This window comes from Ruditapes philippinarum, unplaced genomic scaffold, assembly GCF_026571515.1.
Source record: "Ruditapes philippinarum isolate M1 unplaced genomic scaffold, ASM2657151v2 ctg238_1_1_1_1, whole genome shotgun sequence".
Classification (NCBI taxonomy): domain Eukaryota; kingdom Metazoa; phylum Mollusca; class Bivalvia; order Venerida; family Veneridae; genus Ruditapes; species Ruditapes philippinarum.
Window position 1 is genome coordinate 136,806 of NW_026852535.1, and position 26,231 is coordinate 163,036.

The 26,231-nt window shown below is 32.3% G+C and overlaps 1 protein-coding gene across 1 annotated transcript; it reads right to left on the reverse strand.

The window, feature by feature from the left end:
- Positions 1-890: 890 nt before the first annotated feature.
- Positions 891-26,218, reverse strand: LOC132716422 (oxysterol-binding protein-related protein 9-like). The gene is given in 19 exon segments (XM_060699697.1): positions 891-1,368; positions 2,522-2,657; positions 3,492-3,532; positions 3,534-3,584; positions 4,510-4,729; positions 5,472-5,646; positions 7,227-7,311; positions 7,965-8,133; positions 8,826-8,988; positions 9,845-9,874; positions 10,122-10,285; positions 11,869-11,992; positions 13,657-13,749; positions 15,715-15,814; positions 16,060-16,281; positions 17,400-17,482; positions 17,927-18,005; positions 22,143-22,193; positions 26,061-26,218. Coding segments are annotated over 19 exon segments (2,184 nt in total). The 5' UTR covers positions 26,169-26,218; the 3' UTR covers positions 891-1,278.
- Between the last annotated feature and the right edge of the window lie 13 nt (positions 26,219-26,231).

Below are 26,231 nucleotides of genomic sequence, written 5' to 3' on the forward strand. Positions count from 1 at the left end.
ACACACAACTGGCTTTCTAAAGCAATATACATGTATAAAGGTTCCTTTCATCGTGTTTGCAGTTAAAAGCAAAAAGAATCAGACATAGCTTCCTTTAGCAAAGGTTAAGGAGCCATTTACTCCTTGATTTTGAATTGTTACTTACAAAATCTAATGTTTTTCCTTCTTGACCTACATAATGTCACTTCCAATGTCAAGACATTTTGCAGTCTCTTTACTTACAAATGTTTGGATTTAATGGAAGACCTGATCAGGTGGTTAACTCTAACACTGGTACATTTATGCAATGTACTGTCATTCAACCAGCTTAAGTCAATTACCTGTTAACCAATTATCACACAGATTACCAAATTGGTATAAATGACTGTTAAGTACATCCACTTATCAACAGATATTTGTGCCTAAATAAAACTTTTAACAATGCTAATATTGATAATGACCTGACTTAGTCTAAATCAACAACATAAAGTTCAACAAGTCTGTCTCTGCTGCCAATCTAGACTGCAATATTCTAGCTATTTTATATTACAATAACTTATTTAAATGACAGGCAGGTCCAATGTCAAGGCTGCACAAGTGTGTTGTACAAATTAAGCTAGGAAAAATATTTGTAGTTAATTTGATTCTAAAATGTCATTAAAAACCATATAAGGAATGGAAAAAGCCTGTATAAAAACATAATTAATCATCTAAATATTATGACAATTACACCAGCAATGGATTGGCTAATATTTATCGTATTTTCTCCCTAATTCATTAATATAAATATTGCCTGTTTTCCAAATATTGTTCTTTGTGTTAGTAAATAACATAAAATAAACTTTATCTTAATAACAGTTCAATATTCTTTATGCTATAAAAAGGAACACAAATTATATAACATCCAATAAAGCCATTAACATAAGTATTGTAGACATTTCCATACACATGTTGATAATGATATCCATGTACTGAAAAAAAGGATTGTTCCAAACATAAGACAGTTCAGATTGTCCAAAAAAAAAAAGTAGACCGATCCAAACACAAGCGTGTTTCATACTTTTATACTGATAAATGGATTATTCCACACATAAGATGTTCAGAATTCCATGATGAATATACCAGTGTATTTGGACTGTTGCAAACTAAAGGGGTGTTCAGCATACCTCAATAGTTAAAAGTACTTTCTTTTCTGGATAGTCATTATAATGAAAGGACTATTCCAAATTTGAGGGTGTTCAGATTGCCATTAATATAATGAAACTATTTCGAGCACAAAGGTGTTCAGGTATTGAGTCACTATACAGCACTACCAGAGTTTGAATTCTTTCCTATTCGTTTCACAAGAGGTCTATCATATACCCAATGTTCTCCTTCTTCATGAAAATGCTGAAAAAATAAAATAGATCAGTCAATAAATGCAACAACATTTACAAGCTCTTAGATGTATTAAGATACTTTATTTTATGCTTTTCAGTGGATTACTGATTTATCCGTGAAAATTATATTTGATAATTTCACAGTGAAAATTATCAAAATATAATTTCACACTTTTCAATGACGAAACTACTTTTTTAAGATTTTCCCCATGTGGCACCTCAATTTTATTTTTGCTGACTATTCCGACAATGCCAGGCTGTTTAAAGAAAAGCAAAGCTGAAATTGATGAATAACTTATATGTCACAAGTAATAAAAAGAAGAAAACTTACAGTAAGTTACTTCTATTCATTCAAGTTACCAATCATCAGGTACGTATATTAACGGTATCCGCAACTCTATACAGTAAATCAATAACGGTAAATTATGCTGTCGTGGCAGATAATCCATCCAGACTGCCGATCGTTATCGATTTTTATCGACGATTACATATCATTAAGCGGAGTGATATTTGACCTTGGTTATTTAAATTACCGTCAACATGTTATTTTCTGTTCAATTTTTTAAAAGTAACATATTCTAGAAAGCTGAAAGATAGATTTTTTCAAATATATATTTTATAAATCAATGCGTTTAGTATGAAGAAAATTACGACGAGTTAAACACAGAATTTTTTTTTTTGTCTCCCGATTATGTCAAAACTTCAGTAAAAATAATGATGCCCTCTTCGAACAAATATAAGTTTTTTTCGTTATTTATGGTCCGAATTTCGCAAAATACCTATCAAAAGAAAGCTGAGAATTTGATCATTTTAACCGTGTAATTATCATTTACAAAGCTAAATTATTTCTGGAATTGTAACAAGTAAAAAAGCGCAACTTTTACTACCAGCCAAATCGCGACTGCACACGAGAATTTTATATACGTTAATATACGTACCCGCAATCACCAAATATCGTCTCTTTAATTTTTTGTTTCATTTTTACATTCTGAAAAATACATTCCTTCCACATGCAAAACTGCTCTTGATGACATTTGGGAATATTTAAGTATCCTACGAGCAATAACTGCCGTATGCTTTATGAATAATTCAAACCAGCTTAATCATCTTCTCAAAGCCACAATATGTAAATAATAAATAATACATGATTTTCAGGAGTATACCTTAGTTTCGACTTTAAGGCCTTTTTCCTTACGTTCCTTTGCCTCTTCACGTTGTCGTTGTTCTAGTTTTTGTTTATATTCTGTCGCCTTCTCGACGTTATCATTTCTTAAATTTATCGTAACTTCCTGCCACAATCTGAAAGGTGAAATTATTAAACTTCATCCACAGGCCAATATTTTCCTTCCCTATCCTATATCTTTATACTGTAGTATTTCCATACCTAATATCTGCGATGCCCCATGAAGACTGTTAGTTATTTTATTATTTTTAGGAGGTAGTATATGGAATTACAGCAGTTGCAGAGGCCACCTTGATCCCTTTACATGCCTAGGATGTAGAGAACTTATACAAGGGACCTCGATTTTTCAGGCCTTATCCATAAGACCATGTCTTGTTAGTGGTAGAGCAGGGGATCAAACTGTGGAAGACTGCTTAAAAAATAATTACCATATTAAATAGGGGTGAAAATTTGTACAACAACCAGGTTCCTCACCAATAAATATGTAGAAACGGGTATCTTTAATCCTGGGTTGGTGGCAATATCTCACATATTCAAAATCAGTCTGTAAAATTCTTTCTCTTTGGGTTCAACAACGAGATGTCTTTACGATCCTTTTTTTCTCTCTCAATTTTTAAGAGTAGACTCTTACCTCATTACTAAATGAATGAAGCTACTTGTATACCAAGCAGTCAATTTATCAATCTACAATGTAATTCTCTTTTTCCTGATACAATTAGCTAATAACATTTACTGTTTTATCATGTCATATTACTCTACACTCCTTGTAGTAGTAAAATGTCACACAAAAAATACGAAAGGCCCAAATGTATCATAAAATATATTAGATGATGTTACAGCACAGAATTTTTCGTAATTCATTCACAAAATCTGTTGGGCTGTATCTATCTTTTTTTTCAAGTCTTGTGTATGTGATGTACTGATCAACAAAAAATCTATAAATAACTCACCTTCTAGATTCAAACTCATCTTGAGTCTCTCTTGGCTTGACTTGCTTTCTTGATAATAGGCAGTTTCTTTGTATCAACAAATGCTTCATTCATCTAAAGTATCAATAACAAATAAAATTTTAATAAAATAATAATTCAAATTGACAACTCGTAAAATAATCATTAAAATATTGATAAGTTGAAATTAAATTTATTTCAATAATTGATTTGTTTGTTGTTTTTATGCATATAAAAAAACATATTTCAACACACTTTTGGTCATATCTTGAAAGTCAGTCCATGTAATCTTTTGTTTGTTTGTTTGATTGGGTTTTACGTCACACTGACACAGTATAGGTCATATGGCGAAGTTTCAGCTTTACTGGTGGAGGAAGACCTCAGGTGCCCTTTCATGCATTCCATGTAATCTACTTTCCTAGATAACTAACATGTAATTACCAAATTCTCTGCAAGCAACATATTACTCATCTAACTTTACCTTAAATAACTAATCTGCGTAAGAAACAAAATAATGACCATCAAACTCAATAAACGAGATCTATTGGCATGGACAATTATTTTTACCCCCAAGATTCCAACTAGCGACTCTATCGTGTATTCTTCATATTGATCTAAGCTGCTGTACAAACTCATTTATTACAGACAAACAAGTTTCAACAATACAGATGACAATTTTACACTTTTCTATCTGATTAGAAGCACAATCAGTTTATATAGTACAATGTACCTCAGTAATATACATAGTCCATGAGCAGTTAATAATCAACTATAACTGTATTTATCACACACCCGTGCCGATTTTGCAACTCCGTAAATATGGTATTGTTGTCAGTCATGTTGTCATGATAGACTAAACATAAGCCTTGCTCAGGGTTTCAACACACAAACCCCAGCACTCTTCCTACTGAAGTAATCAGTCAGGCATATCAAGAAATATACTAGTACACTGATTGAGTAAAGAGTGTAACCTTTAAAATAATGAACTCTTTTAAAAGCGCAAATTATTAATACTACTTACCCCTGTGGTATATTTGGCCCACACTGTTCCGTTCCATTCACCATCAAGAACACAGAATGGTTTCTTTTCGTTGGGAGCATAAATATTTCCAGCAATTCGATGTTTTTTGCCACCATAGAATGGCTTAGTTAAAAAGTCTACAGTTGCGTTATAGCCAGTTTTAGGGCAAGACACAGTTATATTTCCTCCAAGTTCAACCCATGGCACTGTTAATATGGACCTGAAAAATATTATCATACATGTACATGTATATACCTACAGTAGCTCTACATCAAAACAGCAAAACATGTCACAAGGGTCAGCTGGACTATTCTCAGTGTTCGATAATAAAAACAGCAACTAGTTTAGAGGCAAGTCAACCCATACATCATTGCAGTTTGACAAGTTTGCATACTGTTAGTTACTGTTAGCTGAATTTTAACATTTTGATACCACAATTAATAGCACTAACAATGGACTATTCCTAATTCAAAGATGGACAAGTCCATTATACAAATTAAGCTGGATAAATATCCGATAACCTGCAATAAAGCTTTTGTCATAATCTACTGAACTAAAATATATGACATCTAATAAATGTTAAAGGCCCATATTGTCTCAGAAATGATATCAATTTTTTTTTTTAAAAAAGGGGGGTATCTAATATTCTTGTTACAGTTTCCAAAAATACTTATTAGCCATATTCATGAACTGCCTTCTGCTACTTTTGCTCTGGTTGGCAACAGGTATAATTCAAGCGAATCAGTATTTTGTATGGAAGCAGGGTCTTTCTATTTGAAAGACCCTGATGGAAGTCAAAATACTATTTTGTTTACATTTTGCTATCTTAAGAAACATAATGCTATTGGCCATTTCTAAAGAATTAAACAAATATGAATATCTGAGGCATAATGTGCCTTTAAACCATATATCAAATAATCTAATAGCTTACTATTACAAAGAATATTTAAACAAGAATTTACCTTCCATATCCATTAGGAAATGTAATGATGTATTCCTCGTCCCAGTCTAGCAAAGATATCACAGCTTGTCCTATCATATGTACACCTATAGATAGTCCGAGGAACTTTGACTTTGTCCATATATAGCCATCTAATGTTATACGCTTGTTGGCATGCTCAGCATAAAATGCTGATACTGTAAGAGATTTTAAAACAAATATAAAATAATCTGGAGTCTATTTTAAGGATGTTTTCTGGAACGAGAAAGGTGACCACAAAATTCTTTTCATTTCAAATGTTTCTGTTATCAAATTCTAACAACAAGCAAAGTTTAATGAAATTCTATTGAACAGTTTAAATGTTGCCTATATGTTTATATGAAAACTCCTGAAAACGTCTTAAATACAAACAGAAAACAAATTATAGTTCAAGCTTAAACATGAACAATTTGTGAAATGTATGTGTTTTTCTTTGATGGCGTACAAATTTCTATTTTGTTTTTCTGAGTTTTCACAAAAACTTTAACACATTATTTGCTCAAATCCTGGCAGACAATCCACCTAACCAGCTTTGTTGGATAACTAACCAGTAATTATCAACTTCACTGCAAGTGCAACTACTAAATCAACAAGCTTCTTGAATCAACAGTGACAGACAAATGACAATTAAGCTTAATGTCTGAGATTAAGTGTCACAGAAAAATTACGCTTCACCAGAGGATTGAACCAGCAACCCTCAGATTACTTATGCCATGCTCTCTTTACCAAGCTAAGTCAACAGACTGCATTGTGGATACCATATACGGTTCAAAACCATTCCAAAGTTTAATCTATATATTATATGTTTGAATAAATCTCCTACACATAATTATTTTATTAGCAAATCTAGTCTGTATAAATTAACAGGGTCAAACTTGTAGTGATCTTACACTAGTCTTATTGCACCCATCTGTATGAAATCTTTATAATGCAAGTCTGTAGATGACCAAAAACAGTTTTATCTTCAGTGACATATTCATTCCTTTTTTTTCAATACAAAATAAAAACATGATGTAAAACAACAATTTAAATTTCTGATCTGATAATTCCACACAGTTTTGAAATGAAAGAGAACTTTTTACTTAATGTTTTTTCAAGATGAAATGAAATGAAATGTCACTGACTTTTCTACATGTAATACTAGAAATATTCTCTTTAACTACAGAATGTTGATAATGACAAAGCAGTACAATGTTGCCTAGAAATCCTGACAAAATTTACTGTTTGAAATCATATTTAATACCTTTGCAATAAAAGTGTAAGAAAAACTTTGATAAATGAAAACTACTGGTAGTTAGAAACAAACGCTTTCAAGTATTGATGGTATTTTGTAAGAAATGCTGACAAAAATTATATCGTTAATACTAATATTTTTGCTAATTTATTTCATCTCCAGATGAGTAATATAAATCTTCACAGGATTAACCTTTAGAAAATACATGTATATCTATACATTAAAAAATGTATATTATTTATAAACCAGGTCAAACTTTGAATTCATTATGCAAAATATTCCTGAATTTACTATTTTTGTCACCTATATTTTATCAATTTGAGAGAATTTTTCTGCATATTTTGATGAGATATGGGTAGTTATTGTAGATAGTAAGTATGGTAAGCAAGATTAAACCATTTAATTTGTACACTTAACAACATTATTAATTAGAAAAATTTCCATGTTTTCATAAGAATAAATACAAATGTGTAGGCAAGCTGCTTTAAACTAAAACAAACTTACTTGGGGGATGATGAGACACTTGTTCCGCTATAAAAGAAAGATTATTGCCACTTGCCCATGGTAAAGGACCATCTTCTACCAGTTCCTGTAATATATAATGTGCAATTAGTTTAATACAATAAACTCCACTTGTAACAATATTCAGGGTACCGCCAAATTTATACAAATTTATATCGTTTTTCCAGATTTTGTTATATCCAAGAGGCAACTTAATACAATAAAAAAAAAACTTCGCTTATAACGATATTCAGGGGACCACCAATTTTAAATAATTATTTCCTGATTATCGTTATATTCGAGTGGCAACAATTTTAAAACAAATCGGAAGACTCAAAACCACTGCAACAGCAACGTTATAAGTGGAGTTTACAGTACATAGCAGAGATCCTGGGTAGAACAAGGTCTGTGCTACTCGGCTAATATTTTATCTAGACAAATTGGATATTCAAATGGTAATAAACCCATTATCATGATGATTAACAGGATCCATCTAAGCCCTTTCTTAATGTAATTTACCATCAAAGGAAAATACACCAGATTTTAGTGTAAAATTTAAATCCTGTCTGTGTACAAACTGTACTTTACCCAGTCATGTTTTAATCATGCCTTGTATTGCAATTGTGAAAATGGCAAAGTTCTACAGAAGAAACAATTATATAGTCTAGTCTGTAATTTCAATAAAAAAGCATAATTTTGCACAAAGTTATTGTAAAAAATACTGTATAACCTTTATTATACCTCTGTTTTCTCATAGCCCGGGACATTCCAGTAACATTTAAAAGTTTCCCCTAGTATAGGATTGTAAGGTTTTTTGGCAATATCTGAGTTTCTACTGGCATGGAAGGCTGACATATACCATCTAACTAATTGTACCATCCTCTCCTTCGGGGTCTGTAAATCTGGTACTCTGAAATGTGTCATATACATAAATTATATGAACAAGAAAGGTCAATATGACAAATTTATCAAACTTTAATATTAATACTCCTCAAGGGAATAGTCTATGGTTTTATTGATATAAATGTTGTAAAATGTTAATAAATCCTTAATGTGAATGAATAAAAAAAACAAATGGATATTTTCCCACAGAGATTAGGGATAAGGAAAAAATTAAAAAATTTCCAGTGTAACCTACTGGATACCACACAATTATAAAATGAGAATGTTAATGATATGCAAATAGTCCTCAAAAAAAAAAAAGAAAAAAAGATCAGGATAAATTTTTTGTAAGGTTTGGTAAGCAGATGCAAATAAATTTTTTTAAATAAGTGCCCGTTTGTGCTCTTAACTTTAAGCCAGCTGAATTTATTGTATGCTGCTGAATTTGTTTTATGCTGTGAATTGGTGAAATGCTGCTGAATTTGTGTAATGCTGCTGGTGCAATGGACTTTCCCAGCCTGTACATATTATTCCGAACAGAAAGTCGTTAACCTTTGCCACCAGTATAGCCTATAGGGCCACTGCCTTATCCATCGAAATGTTGATGTATAAATCCCTTACATTAACAATGAATTGTTTCAGATTAAAAACAGGATAAATTCTTGCTACTTGAACACATGGTAGGGGCTAAATCCAAATAAACATATTAAAATAACTTACTTTAAGAATAAATCCGCATGAGCAAAGAATTCAGCATACATCTCTAGTAAAGACTTTCTTTCCAATATAAACGTGGGTAGAACAACTTTGGTAAGGTCCATACCAATACGTACTTGAGACAATAAATGAGTTATTATGCTTCCATGTTTCTCCAATGACCCCACTGAAATGTTTGTAATCATTTCATCAAAATTAAAATCACTTTAATTGTTGCTCAGAGATTGAAAATTATTTTCAGAGCCATTCATCCTGCAGGATGGAGTATAGCTGCTAATTCTACTAACAAGTTACAACATTCTACTATAGTCCTGAAACAAAACATGATAAATTTACCCATAAATACTAACTGATAAGTGTATTTTTTCTATCTCTGTTGCTTTATGTAACTATGTGATTTGACCATAAAAATATTGTGTAAACAAAGGACATCCAAAGGAGAGTCCAAACATGGATTTTTCAGACAACTGGTCTTTATTTGGAGATTTCCATGTTTATTCAATCAATGTTGGTTTGTCAAAGAGTGGTCTTTATTAACAAGGTGATCTTTATTCACAGGTTTTACTGTATATATAAACTATGTTGGTTTACGAACCTTTTTTATCATATAACATTTATAATGAAAAGACAGAACATATATTTTAGAATTGTGGCAGCATTAATACTACAGACACAACTATGTACAAAGGTGACATGTTTATCCTATGACCTGACAGCAAATGAACAGCAAACTAGTAGATGATCATTTGAGCCGCGTCATGACAAAACCAACATAGTGCGTTTGCGACCAGCATGGATCGAGACCAGCCTGCGCATCCGCGCAGTCTGATCAGGATCCATGCTGTTCGCTTGCCAACCCTATTACAAGTAGAGAAACTGATAGCGAACAGCATGGATCCTGATCAGACTGCGCAGGCTGGTCTGGATCCATGCTGGTCGCAAACCCATTATGACGGTTTTGTCATGACGCGGCTCATTTTTATTTATAAGCTCTGTCAGAAAAAAAATTCAATTTTACTTACACCCTTCTTCCTCAGTAGCATCATACAATTCTGAAAGAAACAAAAGTATGTTATCAAAATTAGCAAGGAAAAGCAGTATACAAGTCAATCTAAAAGAGTATACATATGACCTATAACATTTTTATTTATTTCAATAAGCTCCTTAGATCAAGAATAAATACCAGATATTAATAACCTAAACCTAAAACAATTCATTAAAGGTTTTGTTAAGGAGAAAATCATGTCTTTAAACAGGAATGATATAATTTTTATTTAAAATAAAATTATTAATAATTACCATCAGTGTAGTCATCTTGGATAACTGCTACCTGTTGTACTGATGAAGATTTTGTATCTGTACTTTCTGTAGGCTCGGAACCAGGCTCAACACTTTCTAAAGATTGTGTTTTACTTGCCTCAAGTCCCTGTTCCTCAGGTAATTGTTTTAACTTATTCTTCTTACTGCAATACAAGAGCGATCAGTAATCACATGTGTCGCCTCATGATGGCCAAATTCATGTTGGGACAACTTTTGTGACAGACAGACGGACAGTGCACAACTAGACTTGGTACTGATCATTCCTGTAAAGTTTGGATAAAATTGCACCAGTAGACTAGTTTATGAGGAGTAGTCCGGACAAGCTTTTGCGTATCTGGCAACACAAAGAAAAAAACACCTTTTTATCAAAGGGCCATAACTCGGCCAAAAATCATTCAACCGGAAAACCCGTGCAATATGCGCAAGGACTTGAGCTACAGATCAATCCTGTAAAGTTTCATTGAAATTGCATTAGTGGTATAAGAGAAGTAGTCCGGACAAACTTTAAAATTAAAAATTATTAAAGGGCCATAACTCTGACAAAAATCATTGAACCAAAAAATGCTGACAATATGCACAACTAGACTTGGTACTGATCATTCCTGTAAAGTTTGGATGAAATTGCACCAGTAGTTTATGAGGAGTAGTCCGGACAAGCTTTTGTGTATCTGGCAACACACAGAAAAAAACACCTTTTTGTCAAAGGGCCATAACTCGGCCAAAAATCATTCATACGGAAAACCCGTGCAATATGCGCAAGGACTTGAGCTACAGATCAATCCTGTAAAGTTTCATTGAAATTGCATTAGTGGTATAAGAGAAGTAGTCCGGACAAACTTTAAAATTAAAAATTATTAAAGGGCCATAACTCTGACAAAAATCATTGAACCGGAAAATGCTGACAATATGCACAACTAGACTTGGTACTGATCATTCCTGTAAAGTTTGGATGAAATTGCACCAGTAGTTTATGAGCAGTAGTCCGGACAAGTTTTGTGACGGACGGACGGACAGACAGACAGACAGACGGACAGACAGACGACGGAGAAGTGATCCCTATATGTCGCCACTACTCCGTAGAGGCGACACAAAAATTATCGAGGGTTGATCCCAAAACTGTTGTAAGTCCTTCTTTATTTCATATAAGTTACTGGAGTTTGAGGTTAACCCTCATTAAAAGAATTGTATGTTACATTGAATTGTCATTGATTCTTTTTTAGTTGAGTTTTAAGTCACACCAACACAGTATAGGTCATATGGCAACTTTCTAGCTTTACTGTTGAAGGTAGACCTCAGGTACCACTATGCACTATTTCAGGCACAAGCAGGCACCAGAGAAGAACCACAAACGTTCAGTAAGCTACCTGGATAGCTTTTTCACATGAAAGAATACAAGGTCCCTGGCATGATTTAAACCAACAGTGGTGAGGGGCAAGTGGTTTGAAGTCAGCAACCATAACCGCTAGGCCACAGGCACTCCTAAATCATCATTGAAAATAACAGTTTGGATACCTCATAGTTTAATAGACCTTAGCTTCTAACATGAAGGCATCCTAACAGAAGAAAGAACTCTTTTTCTACTCAACAAAAGACGTTTTTTTCTTCTAAAGTTACGATATCTAAAACTTCTTTATGTGATTCCATTTTCTACATACATTCAAAGTAAAGCAATAAGCACCAATACATTAACTGGCTAAAATTTGCCCAAATACTACACTAAACTTACTCTGGACTATTTTTAGGTGTTTTTTGTGTCTCTTCTTCTGCATCATAGAAGTCCTCGTCTTCACTGCTAGAGTAAGAAGTTGCTGGAACAGATGGCTCCGTCTCCGGTAAATCATCGCCATTCTCTGTAACAAGATTTTCCAATGTTATCACTCAGGGCTGCGTTTCATAGAAAGTCCTAAGTGTATCCTTAGTCTTAGGACATAAAACCAACATTAGGACTAACTTTAGACCGTTTCAATGAACATTTTTAGCTTCAGTCAAATACTGTAGACTATAAATTAATTCATTCTCCTAAGGAAAGTTAAGAAATGACAGATCCTTTTATTCGCAATGTGTAAATGTCCGTCAGCATTGCTATTTAGAAATAAAAGGTCCAAACATAGGAGTAACAAGTTAGGACCTTCTCCTTTGAAACGCAAAATTGTCTCAGTTGTGGTCTTAAGACTGATATCAGGAAGTAACACAGCCCAGGCTTAATAGGATTCATATTAAATACACGTTTTTTTTTCTTTTTAATGCACTAGATAACTAGAGAAAATAAATATTGTTGAAACTATTGTTGTAATAAAGAGACATAGTTATATTCAATAAGTTTATGTTGTCTACAAAAACTACAGTGGAACCTGTCTAATCCGAACTCGTCCGGACCAGAAGAAAAGTTCGGATTAGAAAGGTTTCTGGATTAGAAAGGTTTCCGAATTAGAGGGTTTATTAACATGTTTTTTTTCATGTTATGTGCAAAATAGTTCAAGGAATGAAAACGGGAATGCATTTGAAATTGCAATTTAGATATTTTATTTTTGCAGTCTCTTATCGTTCATTTTAATACATGTGAATACAAAAATAAAGAATTAAAAATAAATAAAAAAGCAAAAATATTATGTCCTCAAGGGTAAGTTAACCTACGATGTTAAACAGGAGGCTGAGACATGATTAGATATTCGTATCAGCATTTGTCAATTGTTGTTTACTCTTATCTGATTCAGCGACTTTCCGAATCCACTGACAGTTTCCATTAATTTTCATAACTTAATCACGCATCATTGAATCCAATACAAAGGATTAAAAGATATTTCTATTGCATTATATCAAAATATTTATAGAAGCTGACGAAAAACAATCAATTAAGCAATTATAGAAGATATCAAGGCAAGCTTAGTGTAATTTTCACACCTTCGCAGATCATACGTTACACCCATTTATCAAGCGAAAAAACACTTATCAGTTTCGTGTATTATAACACCTGCAAGATGTGCGATTATTTGTTATTTTGAATGAAGGTGTGACATTCGGCAAAATCTGTTCGGATCCTAGAGGTAAATTTTAGAGTAAAATAAGAACAAAAGTTGAAAAAATCGTCCGGAATTCGGAGTAGACAGGTTCCGGATCTGAAAGGTTTTGGATCTGAAAGGTTTTTTACTATTGAAAATAGAATGAATACAATCGGGGCCGGAAACTACGTTCGGATTAGAAAGGATTCCGGATAAGAAGGGTTCGGATTAGCAAGGCTTCACTGTATCATCATTTATGGTATGGTCTGACTCAATTATACAAAATGTTGGGTTCTTAAAATAATGTTTCCCATCCAATATACAATTAGAACATACATGTATTTTTAATTTAGCTTTTGACTGTAACACACTATACAACAATTTTCAAATAAATTAATGGCAATTGGGCAAGATATATTCTCAAAGAGCACAGAAAAGCCAATTAGAGATTTTAATCATGTAATCACATCCCGATCTTCTTTCAAATTATTGCTGTAACGTTGTTTAAGCCATACCTGGGGTTATTCCTCCCATGGATTCATGGTTCAAGTCACCATTAAGAATTGCAGGCTCGTTGATGTCTGGTGTTGTACTCCTACTTGTAGATCCTAAAAAACATGACATCAAAAATTAACAATTAACCTTTTGCCTACTGGTCGCCACAGATTCTACCCATGCTACTAGTGCAGGCCAAAATCAGTCATCACATCTGTGTCGTCTTATCATGTTCTGCACCGTTCGCATTTATGGTCTGTCCATCAGTACAATTTAGATATTTTCCCTTAATATGAGAAATGGTTTTGTCCAGATTGAAAGATGGACAAGTTCATGTGGTAAAGGTTAATGTACTCCATCCAAAAAAAAGTTCATATACACTCAAGCTTACTTTCATCACTTTCTATATTGTAATATTCATTTGGTAGGTATTGAACTGACAGGATCTCAGAAGGCTCTTAGTCAAGCAAAAGCTTGTTTTGATTGTTTAAACCGATCATGCAGAAGCTTGTAGTACCAAAAGAATGATGAAATATGAAGAATTTTTGAAGAGTTTATTACTGGTTGAAATATGTTAAAACAGTGACTTAGATACCTATATTTGAGCAATGAACTTGACTATCCTACAGACAAGGAAAATATACCTGTTTTTTTTTTGCCATTTAAAGATTGTGTATGTTGTAATTAAGGTTGTTACAACACTTTTATATATGTATATAACTATGCTTCTAATTTTCAAACATCGAAGAATATGTAAAATATGTACTGCAAATATTTGTCCACATTATATGTAATCATTAAAATATGTGCATTCATTTCTTATTGAAAAATTTGACTTAGACTTTATAGAAAATAAATTTCTAATTACCTCCCTTTATTAACATGAAAATGTAAATTAGGTAATATCTTTACAAATAATGCTTTTTGGAACTTACAATATTTATAAATCTTCATTTGAACATTATATTTATGATAAAAAACCATAAAAAATTGAGTTATAGGATCTTTAAGGGCGTATTTAAGTTCTGTGCAAGTTTTTCAAACAAATAAGAAATGAATCTGCCACAGAACAGAATCATATTTATTGTAAATGTATACCCTCATATCTAAACACATGAATAAATAATATTAGGCAGTCAAAAAAAAGTCACAGAGAAGTACACAAAATCAGGTGAGCTAAACATGTATTTGTAATAAATAGAAATTAATGTGTAAGTTAATAATCCCAGCCCTAGTATATACACTGTACCCATGCAGAAGGAAGAAAATAGTAAACTACGATTTAAGACCGTTTTGAACAAGTCTAAGACAAATTATTCACATTCGTATGTTGCATTTCATCATCATCATCATCAAAAATTTAAAATTTTGATGGTTCTAACTTCTACCTGTGTCAAGGCCCATGAGATAATATAGACATCAGTGCTGACAAACCCTATGTAATAAGTAGATATAAAGATCTCATATTTAAGGTAAACAAGAGCTGTCAGTAGGACAGCAACGCTCGACTATTCTTAGTGCTTGATAGTAAAAAAAAATGCTTGATACAGTTACCTCCTCCTGTTTACAGGTTGGGGTCATGATGGTGAACAAGTGTGCAAAGTTTCAAAGCCATATGTCAATGGACTTTGAAAATATTTGAACTATTACAAAAACTTTAACTTAAATTCTAAGTCGAAAAAGGGGCATAATTCTGTCAAAATGCTTGATAGAGTTACCTCCTCCTGTCTACAGGTTGGGGTCATGATGGTGAACAAGTGTGCAAAGTTTCAAAGCCATATGTCAATGGACTTTGAAAATATTTGAACTATTACAAAAACTTTAACGTAAATTCTAAGTCGAAAAAGGGGCATAATTCTGTCAAAATGCTTGATAGAGTTACCTCCTCCTGTCTACAGGTTGGGGTCATGATGGTGAACAAGTGTGCAAAGTTTCAAAGCCATATGTCTATGGACTTCAAAAATATTTGAACTATTACAAAAACTTTAACATAAGTGGTTACGCCGACGCCGACGCTCGGGTGACTGCAATAGCTCTACTTATTCTTATCGAATAGTCGAGCTAAAAAATAGTCTTACCAATAGGTTGAGCACCACTACTGTAATAATCAAAGTCTGCTCCCATGGTAAGTACTGGTTCATGCATGGTACCATTTAGTAATGGTTCTTTTAATGTTTCCTGAAAACATACAATATATAATTGTGACATAGTTCTATAAACTTGTATATATCAGTCGAAACTGGAACAAACAAACAGGTCAACACAGTAAAGAAAGTCAAAATTTAAGATGTAACAGACTCTGTTTCATAAAACACTTGTCATGTCCTGCAGCAGTATCATTCTGCAAGCTTCTGTCTACAACCCCCTGGTACCTCATAAACAAGTACACAAAGATTCTTTAGGAAAATACCCGATAAAATTACCTTAGAAATTTGTAGCATTACGATGGAATGTTTTATTGCTTCAATCATAGCATTAGCAGTGACTTTAATAACATTATATTTCTCTTTCTCCCCGACATCTTCACACGCCTCAATACGTTTCTCGAGACTCTCAACCTGGTTTATCAGAAGCTGGAGGTAGGCGTCGGTCTCGGCTAATTTCCGGTCAAAATCTGCCGCACTAGGAACACCAGCCTGCTGGCCCTGGATTCACAACATTTTATGTAACAATTATATGTGAAGGTGTTACCGTATTTTGAAAATAATATTAATTCTTTTGTTTTTACTTTATTTATATCGTATTACATTTAATTTTATCTATCTGCAATATTTCTATAAATGACATACTTTGAGACAACAAATATTTAACTGGAACATTATATTCATCACATCCCCAGATCTCTGTTATCAAGTTGCGTATGATTCTTTCCAAATTGTATTATTCAAACCTGAATTGATGCTAAATATTAAAACATACAATGCTATTTTGTCATTAATACCTGCTACATTCTAATCATCATTCAAACAATATACATGTAATTTATCACAGTGAAATATCAACCAATATCAAAACAGGAATCTGTAATTTATCACAGTGAAATATCTACCAATACCAAAACAAGAAATGGTATTTTATCACAGTGAAATATCAACCAATACCAAAACAAGAAATGGTATTTTATCACAGTGAAATATCAACCAATACCAAAACAAGAAATGGTATTTTATCACAGTGAAATATCAACCAATACCAAAACAAGAAATGGTATTTTATCACAGTGAAATATCAACCAATACCATAACAAGAAATGGTATTTTATCACAGAGAAATATCAACCAATACCAAAACAAGAAATGGTATTTTATCACAGTGTAATATCAACCAATACCAAAACAAGAAATGGTATTTTATCACAGAGAAATATCAACCAATACCAAAACAAGAAATGGTATTTTATCACAGTGAAATATCAACCAATACCAAAACAAGAAATGGTATTTTATCACAGAGAAATATCAACCAATACCAAAACAAGAAATAGTATTTTATCACAGAGAAATATCAACCAATACCAAAACAAGAAATGGTATTTTATCACAGTGAAATATCAACCAATACCAAAACAAGAAATGGTATTTTATCACAGAGAAATATCAACCAATACCAAAACAAGAAATAGTATTTTATCACAGTGAAATATCAACTAATACCAAAATACGAATCTGTAATTTATCACAGTGAAATATGTACAATTACAAAACAAGGCAGTAAAATACACTAGATGGGACAAATTTACACTAACGTTATATTTGTATATTACCCTAAATGAAGAATGCCTGGTATGTCTAACTATTGTGTTCTCTAATGCTTCTATCCACTGTTCTCTTTCTTCTGCATCTCGTGCTGGTAAAAATCAAAATCTCGTAATAAATAATTATTAGTACATGCTGTCACCTTAGTGCAATATCTGATTAACTCCTATTAAATTTACAAGGACTTAACCCGTAACTGCACTGAGGTGCTTAAAAATGAGCATATTGTCATAAAAATTACTTAGTCTAACTTAAGAAGACCTAAATACTTAGTAATTTTTTGAGCAACAAAGAGAGAATGTTCTCGTTGAATTTCATATACACACTTGATAACAATGGCAGGAACTGTCAAGTATTTACTACTTGTTTTCTACTTCAATTACTGTCCTTATTGTGTGTTGTACAATTGTACATGTAAATTTGAACAATTTACTGATTAGATAAAGTTTATATGAACTAGAATAAAAAAAAAAATTAAAAAAAATTACAATGGTATTTCATAACATCAAAAATTTATTAGCAAAACTGGTCCAACCTTGGAAATGGAATGTTTTATGATCCACGGTGATTGTAAATGTACTGTCATCCTCATCATCTATTCCAATAACTGCTCCCTATAATAAATAATAACATATTTTCATTTCATTTATTTTATTTTTTTTATAAATGAGTCAATTTGATGAGGTATAAGAAAATTTAATATATCGAGGGCTCAACGCGAAACTAGTCTATGTGCATTTTTTAAAAATGTTCAGGAGAAGGAAAAAACTTTCTCATTCATTACATTTTCAGAATTTTTCAATATAATATAGATATAGTATGTATTTAAGAGAACTTCAACCATACTTATTTCAGTTTTGATAATCTGTTCATTAAAAATGATGTTTTAGTAAGAAATGTCACATAGAATAGTTTCGCGCCAGAATATTGTCATATATGGCTTAAAGATTGAATGCGAAACTATTCTATGTGATTTTATTAAAAAAGCACACTAGTGCATCAGGGTATGTTATAATAACAATATATGATAGAAAAACAGTTTTTTAATGATCTGATGAAAAATTCACATAGACTAGTTTCGCTCTGAATTTTGTGAAAAAATTGACAAGAAATTTTGTGCGAAACTAGTCTAAGTGATATTTAGGATATGAATGTATGGCAATTAAATGTTTATTTCTCTCTTTTTTTTCTATTTCTATAAAGTTATATCAATTAAAACATACAGAGCTTTGAAAATGTTCATGTTATATCAATTTTTTAGCAAATTGATTTAATATTTTATTATGCATTTTTGTGCTTTCATTTAGAGATACAGTCGGTAGAAATGAAATTCAGTTCAGGCTTGAAAAGAATTATTTTATAATTTGATTAATGTTAATTAAACTCATACAGTGCAAACAATAGAAACATTACTTATATTTTATATAATATCTGCACATAGAAATCAGTATTAATTACATGACTTGGTTTCACAAACTACTGTTTAAAAATTCTTAATAGGATGTGACAAATGTTATCCTTACTCCTACAATATGACAATTTTTCTTCTTACTTACAAGCAGACAAGACAAATGCAAGTCGTCTTCAAATATTTTTTTAAATACAAAGGTAATTTAGTAAAGGACCATCCCCTTCTTCCCCCACTCCTCTCCCAGACAGCAATGGCTGCCATCTTAAAATGACGCAGTTCACAGAAGCCTGTTAACCAGTCTTTGATGAATCTGTGCACCATACCATGTCATTCAGCTCACTTTTGATGAAGAAAGAAATTTTATTTTGCTATATAGAATTTCTATCAAATGAGGGAACATAACTAATAGAGTTTCGAAGTTGAAAAGGGGCATTCCTCCTAAAAATTTTGCTTGCAGGATAATGCTTCTTTCTTTTGATATGATATGCAAGTGTTCCAAGTTTCATATTGAAACCTTAGATGGTCTTTAAATCATTAAACTTAATGAGCAATTTTAATAAAAACTGTATGTTAAAAAGGGGCATCTGACACCAAATACAAATGTATATAGCTTTTAGATTAATGCCCCTTGTGTCACAATGGAATCTTGCATTGATAAGCAAATATTCAAAGTTTCAAACTTTTAAATTGTTTGCAAGATTTTTCACATTCCCAACAATAACAAGATCGACTCAGCCACTATTACAGCTCGACATTTTTCATTTGAAACATAAGACCTAAGAATGAAAAGCTGTCAACCCACTGTGCCATTTAAAATTTCGTTTTAATGCATACATCTAGGACTAGGCATATCACAATGCAACAAATCATCGATGAATCTTGCATTTCTAATCTTGGGGAGATGTAACCCAAATAAATAATGTATCCTATCTGCTTTGGACTAGAGGAAAGAACATGATAGTTCTTCAAACCAGAAACAAATGTACATGTGTTTATGTACATGTAATGTACATGTAATGTACATGTACATGTACATCAAAACATTGATTTGCTATGATGTTAAAATTAATTCAGAAATAGAAAACTGCTGAAATATCATGATTTTATGGATCTTGTCACTTAAGTGAATATCCCCCTCTCCTAGCAATATCAGAAACAAAATCACAGCATTGACCTGACAAAACTCATTTCCGCAACTATGTCAGGCCCTTCTCGCATATGGGTGAAGAAGCTTTAACAAGAAAGTTTCTTGGATAATGGTATGCACGTATTATTCAAACTGATATGATAAGCAAATTAATATTAATGGAACTCATGTTCCCAAAGATGAAATACTTTCAAAGGCAAACTAGTGGCAAGAATTTATGGAAGCAATACGTAATTAGGTTAGTTAACTGTGTTTTGCATGACTATGTGTTAAAATTTTTAACATATACCATGCAAGTTTTATATAATTTGTCATTTACTTTTGCGACCAAAAATTTCATTCATGAGTTAGGTAATATTTGTATGATACTCAATCAATATCTTTAACATTCTGTCCAGTAAGTTGTTGGACTGTGTACCCAGTTCAAGAGGATGGAGTCATTTTGATTTGCCCTTGCTTGTTATGCTGTCCGCTGTCATGTCAGACTTCCTTACACTGAGAAAAAAGTGGAATATGGCTAAAATTGCACACATTTCTAGTTATTTCAAGGTTAATCGGATGAAAAATATCTTGAATACAAATCAAAAGGCAATTTCAGTCAAGCATTTGATTTATTATGGAGGGGTGTTGGTTCTATTCTCAGGCTGAGTGAAATTTCTGTGTGACATGATCTCAGATATTAAGTTTAATGTTCATTTTTGCGACGGACGTGCCCTTAGGCACGTTTAGAGCTATGTCATCTACACATGGGATTTCGTCGGTTACAAACGCGCAAGTGTCCTCAACCGAATAACAGCCCAAAAAATAGTACAAAAATTTGATCCTATGAAACTCCCATACTTTGTTGGGATATCTTAAAAACTTCCATATTTAGCCTTTTCAATTTCAAATTTAGTTATCCAAGTTAAAATATGAATGTATTTGATGGATAAAATGTGTAGCCCCCGTAGTATTATTGGGCAATATGCAAATAACTGCTGAAACGATTTACCGCTGTCGAAAAAGTAGGACAGCAAATTATGCTATAATTAAGGAGTAAGCTCAATAATTCATAGAAATTATTAGTAGGAAATAAATATTTCTCCACTAAACATTTTTATGAACAGATCAAAAGTTTTTCGTTAAGTTATTCAGGAAATTTGGTATGTGGACTGACGGACAAACACTGAAAATAACTCAAATTTGTTGTTTCCATAAATTCTTAACACTAGTTTGCAGTTTGCTTAGTTAAAATAAATCATAATTAAAGAAATATAATGCCTGAATTGAACAAATTTTAAAAATTATTCAATATTAATTCAAACAAAATTTCAATGCAAGCCATTACCAACTAAATTGTGTGATTTGGAATAATTTTTTAAGGTTGTTTTACTATTTTTAATGATCTGAATTAATGTACCTATTGAAATAATGCAAGTGTTATAATAGAAAAATTGATATAAATTTCTTCACATAGGCTACTTGACTTAAAAAGAGATGTTAATATTTATGCGAAACTAGCCTATGTGCAAATTTTTTGCAGATAGACTAGTTTCGCATTGAGCAAATATAGCCTTTTGAGATACAATAGTATGGCAAATATGTTTTGTGTCCTTAACTATGCACAGGAAAAGGAAGATTTTAACACATAATGTGAGGACTATATAGACTTTTCAGAATCTGTAAAAAAGACCTTTTATGAAAAAATGTCACATAGACTACTTTCGCGTTGACCCCTCGATATGTTCTTAATAGACCAGAACAGAACAACAGTTTTATTCATGACTTGTACAATAAGTACATCATCACATATACAAATATATACAATTTACAATATCCAATATGCATAATGTAACATGGAATTTAAAATATTTACATTTCACATCAATTATCTTATGAGGATGAACTACAAGTAATTATAAGTAAATGTAGTTCTAAGAGATAAGGAATTTTAGATATACAAAGCTAAATTTTTCAAGAGCAATTTGTTTGTTGTATTTAAAAGATATAACAACTTATGTATGCTAGGTCTAACATTGTAAGATTAACATGTACCATAATCCGATAAGATATTCAGCTAGTCTTCTAATAAAAATAATGACTTTGCAGAGTAGTTTGAAAATGTGTAAATAAAAATGACCTGAATAAATAAATTGATTTAAGTACCTTATAAAAATTTATATGTAAAATAAAATCTATTAAAGTAAAAGTTACCTTCAGTCGTACACATCCTCTTCTTGACCCTCGTTTCATTTTATCTTTAGACTGAAACACGAACACTCAAATGATAATTTGCAAATTGTGTGCTATATGTTTTAAAGTCATTCAATTTCATTATATCTTTAAACACCTAAGATTTTACACATTTAAGACCTATTATTTTAAAGTAGGCTGCCTATAATGCTATATACTTTACATGCATTATTAATAAATCTTCTTTCTGTTATTGTTACAGTAAATTTTTGTTACGTAATTTATTTGATCTAAAGTGATGCAGGGTATGTATAAACTAGAAATGTGTCCATAGGACATGGATGCCCCCACACGCCACTGTTCTGTCAATCTTATGACTCTAGGTCAAATATTTTTTGGACTACATGTGCCACAAGTTGAAAACTAAAAATCAACAAAGGGCCATAATTCTGTTAAATTTGGTCGCAGCAAAATTCCTTCCTTTACTACCATCTACACATTAAGGTTGTTAATCCCTGGAAGTTTAAGCAAAATCTGCCATCCGGTTTAAGAGGAGTTGCAGTCACAAAATTTCTACATAGTATATAATGAAAAAATCAACAAAGGGCCATAATTCTGTTAAATTTGGTGGCAGCGAAAATTCCTTCCTTTACTACCATCTACACATTAAGGTTGTTCATCCCTGTAAGTTTAAGCAAAATCTGCCATCCGGTTTAAGAGGAGTTGCATTCACAAAATTTCTACATAGTATATAGTGAAACAAGAGCTGTCCGTAAGACAGCGCGCTCGACTTTTTTATTGCTTGCCAATAAAAAAAGTTTTTGCAGTAAAAGGCAATACAAGAATCTCTGTATTTTTAAAGTGAACAATGGCCATGAGCATTAAGATATTTAGTGAAGAATTATTTTATTATGACATAATTTATGGTAAAGTGAACAAGTGGATAGGAATGAATTTTTTTAGATTTTTTAAGTTTTTTAGTGCTTGCCTATAATACAAAACATTGACAGTTAAGGGCCATAATTCAAATAAAATCTTTGACAGAATTACCTTCTCCTGGACATGTTTGGGAATCATGATTGTAAACAAGTATTCCAACTTTCAAATTAATATCTCAAACAGTTCAGTCAAAAAGTGGACTGGTACTAAAAACTTAACCAAGATTCTAAGTCGATAAAAGGCCTTAATTTTTAAAACAAATCCTTGACAGAGTTACCTTCTCTTGCGTACAGATGGGGGTAATGATGTGAAATAGCATTAAAAGTTTCAAAGCAATATCTCAAAGGGTTAAGGCAATAAGTGGATTTTACCCATATTCAATGTATTTTCTAAGTCAAAAAGGGGCATAATTCTGTCAAAAACCTTGACAGAGTTATGTACTCTTGTCTGTAGATGGAGGTTATGATGGTGAACAAGTATGGTAAGTTTCAAAGCCATACTTGTAATACTTCTGAAATAAAGTGGGTGGTACGAAAAACTTAACCAAGCTCAATACACTTTCTAAGTCAAAAAAGGGCCATAATTCTGTCAAAAACCTTGACAGAGTTATGTACTCTTGTCTGTAGATGGAGGTTATGATGGTGAACAAGTATGGTAAGTTTCAAAGCCATACTTGTAATACTTCTGAAATAAAGTGGGGTGGTACGAAAAACTTAACCAAGGTGTGACGCCAACGCTAACGCCGACGCCGACGCCGGGGCGAGTAGGATAGCTCCCCTTTTCATAGAAAAGTCGAGCTAAAAATCAACAAAGGGCCATAATTCTCTTAAATTTGGTCGCAGCAAAATTCCTTCCTTTACTACCATCTACATATTAAGGTTGTTCATCCCTGGAAGTTTAAGCAAAATCTGCCATCCGGTTTAAGAGGAGTTGCATTCACAAAATTTCTACATAGTATATAGTGAAAAAATCAACAAAGGGCCATAATTCTGTAAAATTTGGTCGCAGCGAAATTCTTTCCTTTACTACCATCTACACATTAAGGTTGTTCATCCCTGTAAGTTTAAGCAAAATCTGCCATCCGGTTTAAAAGGAGTTGCGTTCACAAAATTTCTACATAGTATATAGTGAAAAAATCAACAAAGGGCCATAATTCTCTTAAATTTGGTCGCAGCAAAAATTCCTTCCTTTATTGCCATCTACACATTAAGGTTGTTCATCCCTGTAATTTTAAGCAAAATCTGCCATCCGGTTTAAGAGGAGTTGCGTTCACAAAATTTCTACATAGTATCTAGTGAAAAAATCAACAAAGGGCCATAATTCTGTTAAATTTGGTCGCAGCGAAATTCCTTCTCTTACTACCATCTACACATTAAGGTTGTTCATCCCTGTAAGTTTAAGCAAAATCTGCCATCCGGTTTAAGAGGAGTTGCGTTCACAAGATTTCGGGACGTACGGACGGACTGACTGACGGACGGACTGACGGACGGACAAATGCAACGCTATATGCTCCCACATTGTGGGGGCATAAAAAAGATGTTTTAATTCATGCTGATTAAAAGTATTTTCTTACAAAACTATGGGAAATTGTACAACTGAACAAAAGACACTTTTAATATACCGCGTAGACATTTTTTAAATTCCATGTTTACATTTGTAGATAAAGAAAAATAGTTATTTGGAACAGCATTATTTTTCTCTTTTTTTTCTTTTTTTTTTGAATAAAATCAAATATTTCAAAGCAAATTCTCTCATTTTTTTCCTCTTCTTTTTAAAAGAAAAACAACAAAAAAAACTTGGTGCCTTTTTTTGTTTTAAACATATTAAATTGGCATGTAATTTCAATTTCATAATTAGGTGTTTGACTCTTACTTATTTGCATAATCAAAGATTTCGGGTTGGTGGTAATGCAATATCCTGTACAAACTACAGTGTTAAGCCTTATAATGTGATACCTCAATGAAACAGTGGCAGGTAAATGCAAACAAAACTTTATGTCACGATTTACATATATACAAACTTGGACAAAATTTTTACATCCAAAACGAGACATTTTCAGATTTATAGGTATGTTTCTGGCAAAAATATTACATTTTGTATGGCAGCTGCGACATAGTATTAATTTATATAATTAGACAAGCAACTTCCTATTGGATTTATATATATAAGCAGTCTTATGTTTGCGTCTGACAGCTGATCAATCTTAGTTGAATTTTCATAACATCATGTTAATTCTACTCAAAAAGACTGTAAAAATCTTATACCAGTTTTATTAGCAGGTATATATTCTTTATTATTTTCATTGTTCAATACGGATAAATAATTATTCTTTCACAACAATTGCATACATTGTTGATTGACATTGCGGTCACCAGACTGCGGGCCAGGATATGTTATGTCTTGTGATTGAGACTCTGCAGGCTATTTCATCACACTTTTGAAACAATTCTTGATACTAAGATGTTATCAAATGATCACTATAAATACGGGGAACTTCCGAAGTCACCGGGGCTTTGGTTTGCCTGGCTATAGACTATTCAAAGGGAAATCAAATTAAAAAAAAATAAAAAATTATTGTAACCTAAGTTTCAATGAAATTTTCAGTGTCCATGATAATCGGAGAGGTATTCCAATAACAGAACAATAGCAACTTTTCGGCTTAATAATAATCAACGAGGTGTTGCGATTGGAAACGAAATCAGTGAATGAGATACCGAATGACAAAGGTCTTAAAAACGAAAAATGTAAAAAAAATAAAAATGAACTGACTTCCCCGTTCATAGGCTTTGTCTACTTTCATATTTGGGCATTATGTAATAAACAGGTTAAGGATTGTCATTTTTTTAACAAATTAACAAAAATTTCATTGTAAAAAATGCTTTAATGTGAAATTTCATTCTATGTTTATGCAAAATTTGTGGGTGGGGAATGGTTATTTTCGGTAATCTAGTGACTTGTGTGAACTTTAGCTACATTTTGTAAATATTTTGAAATACACACTGTGTAATATGAGAGTAAACCAGCATTGTCATCTAAGACAAACCAGCGATACTGCCAGCCTTTGACTACATTTGTCCATTTACTTAGTGGACCTTCCATTACTGCCATGTTTGCGGAAGTGAAACCTCCTCTTGCTGGAGAACCAATCAAATTGTCCGTTACATAACTAAG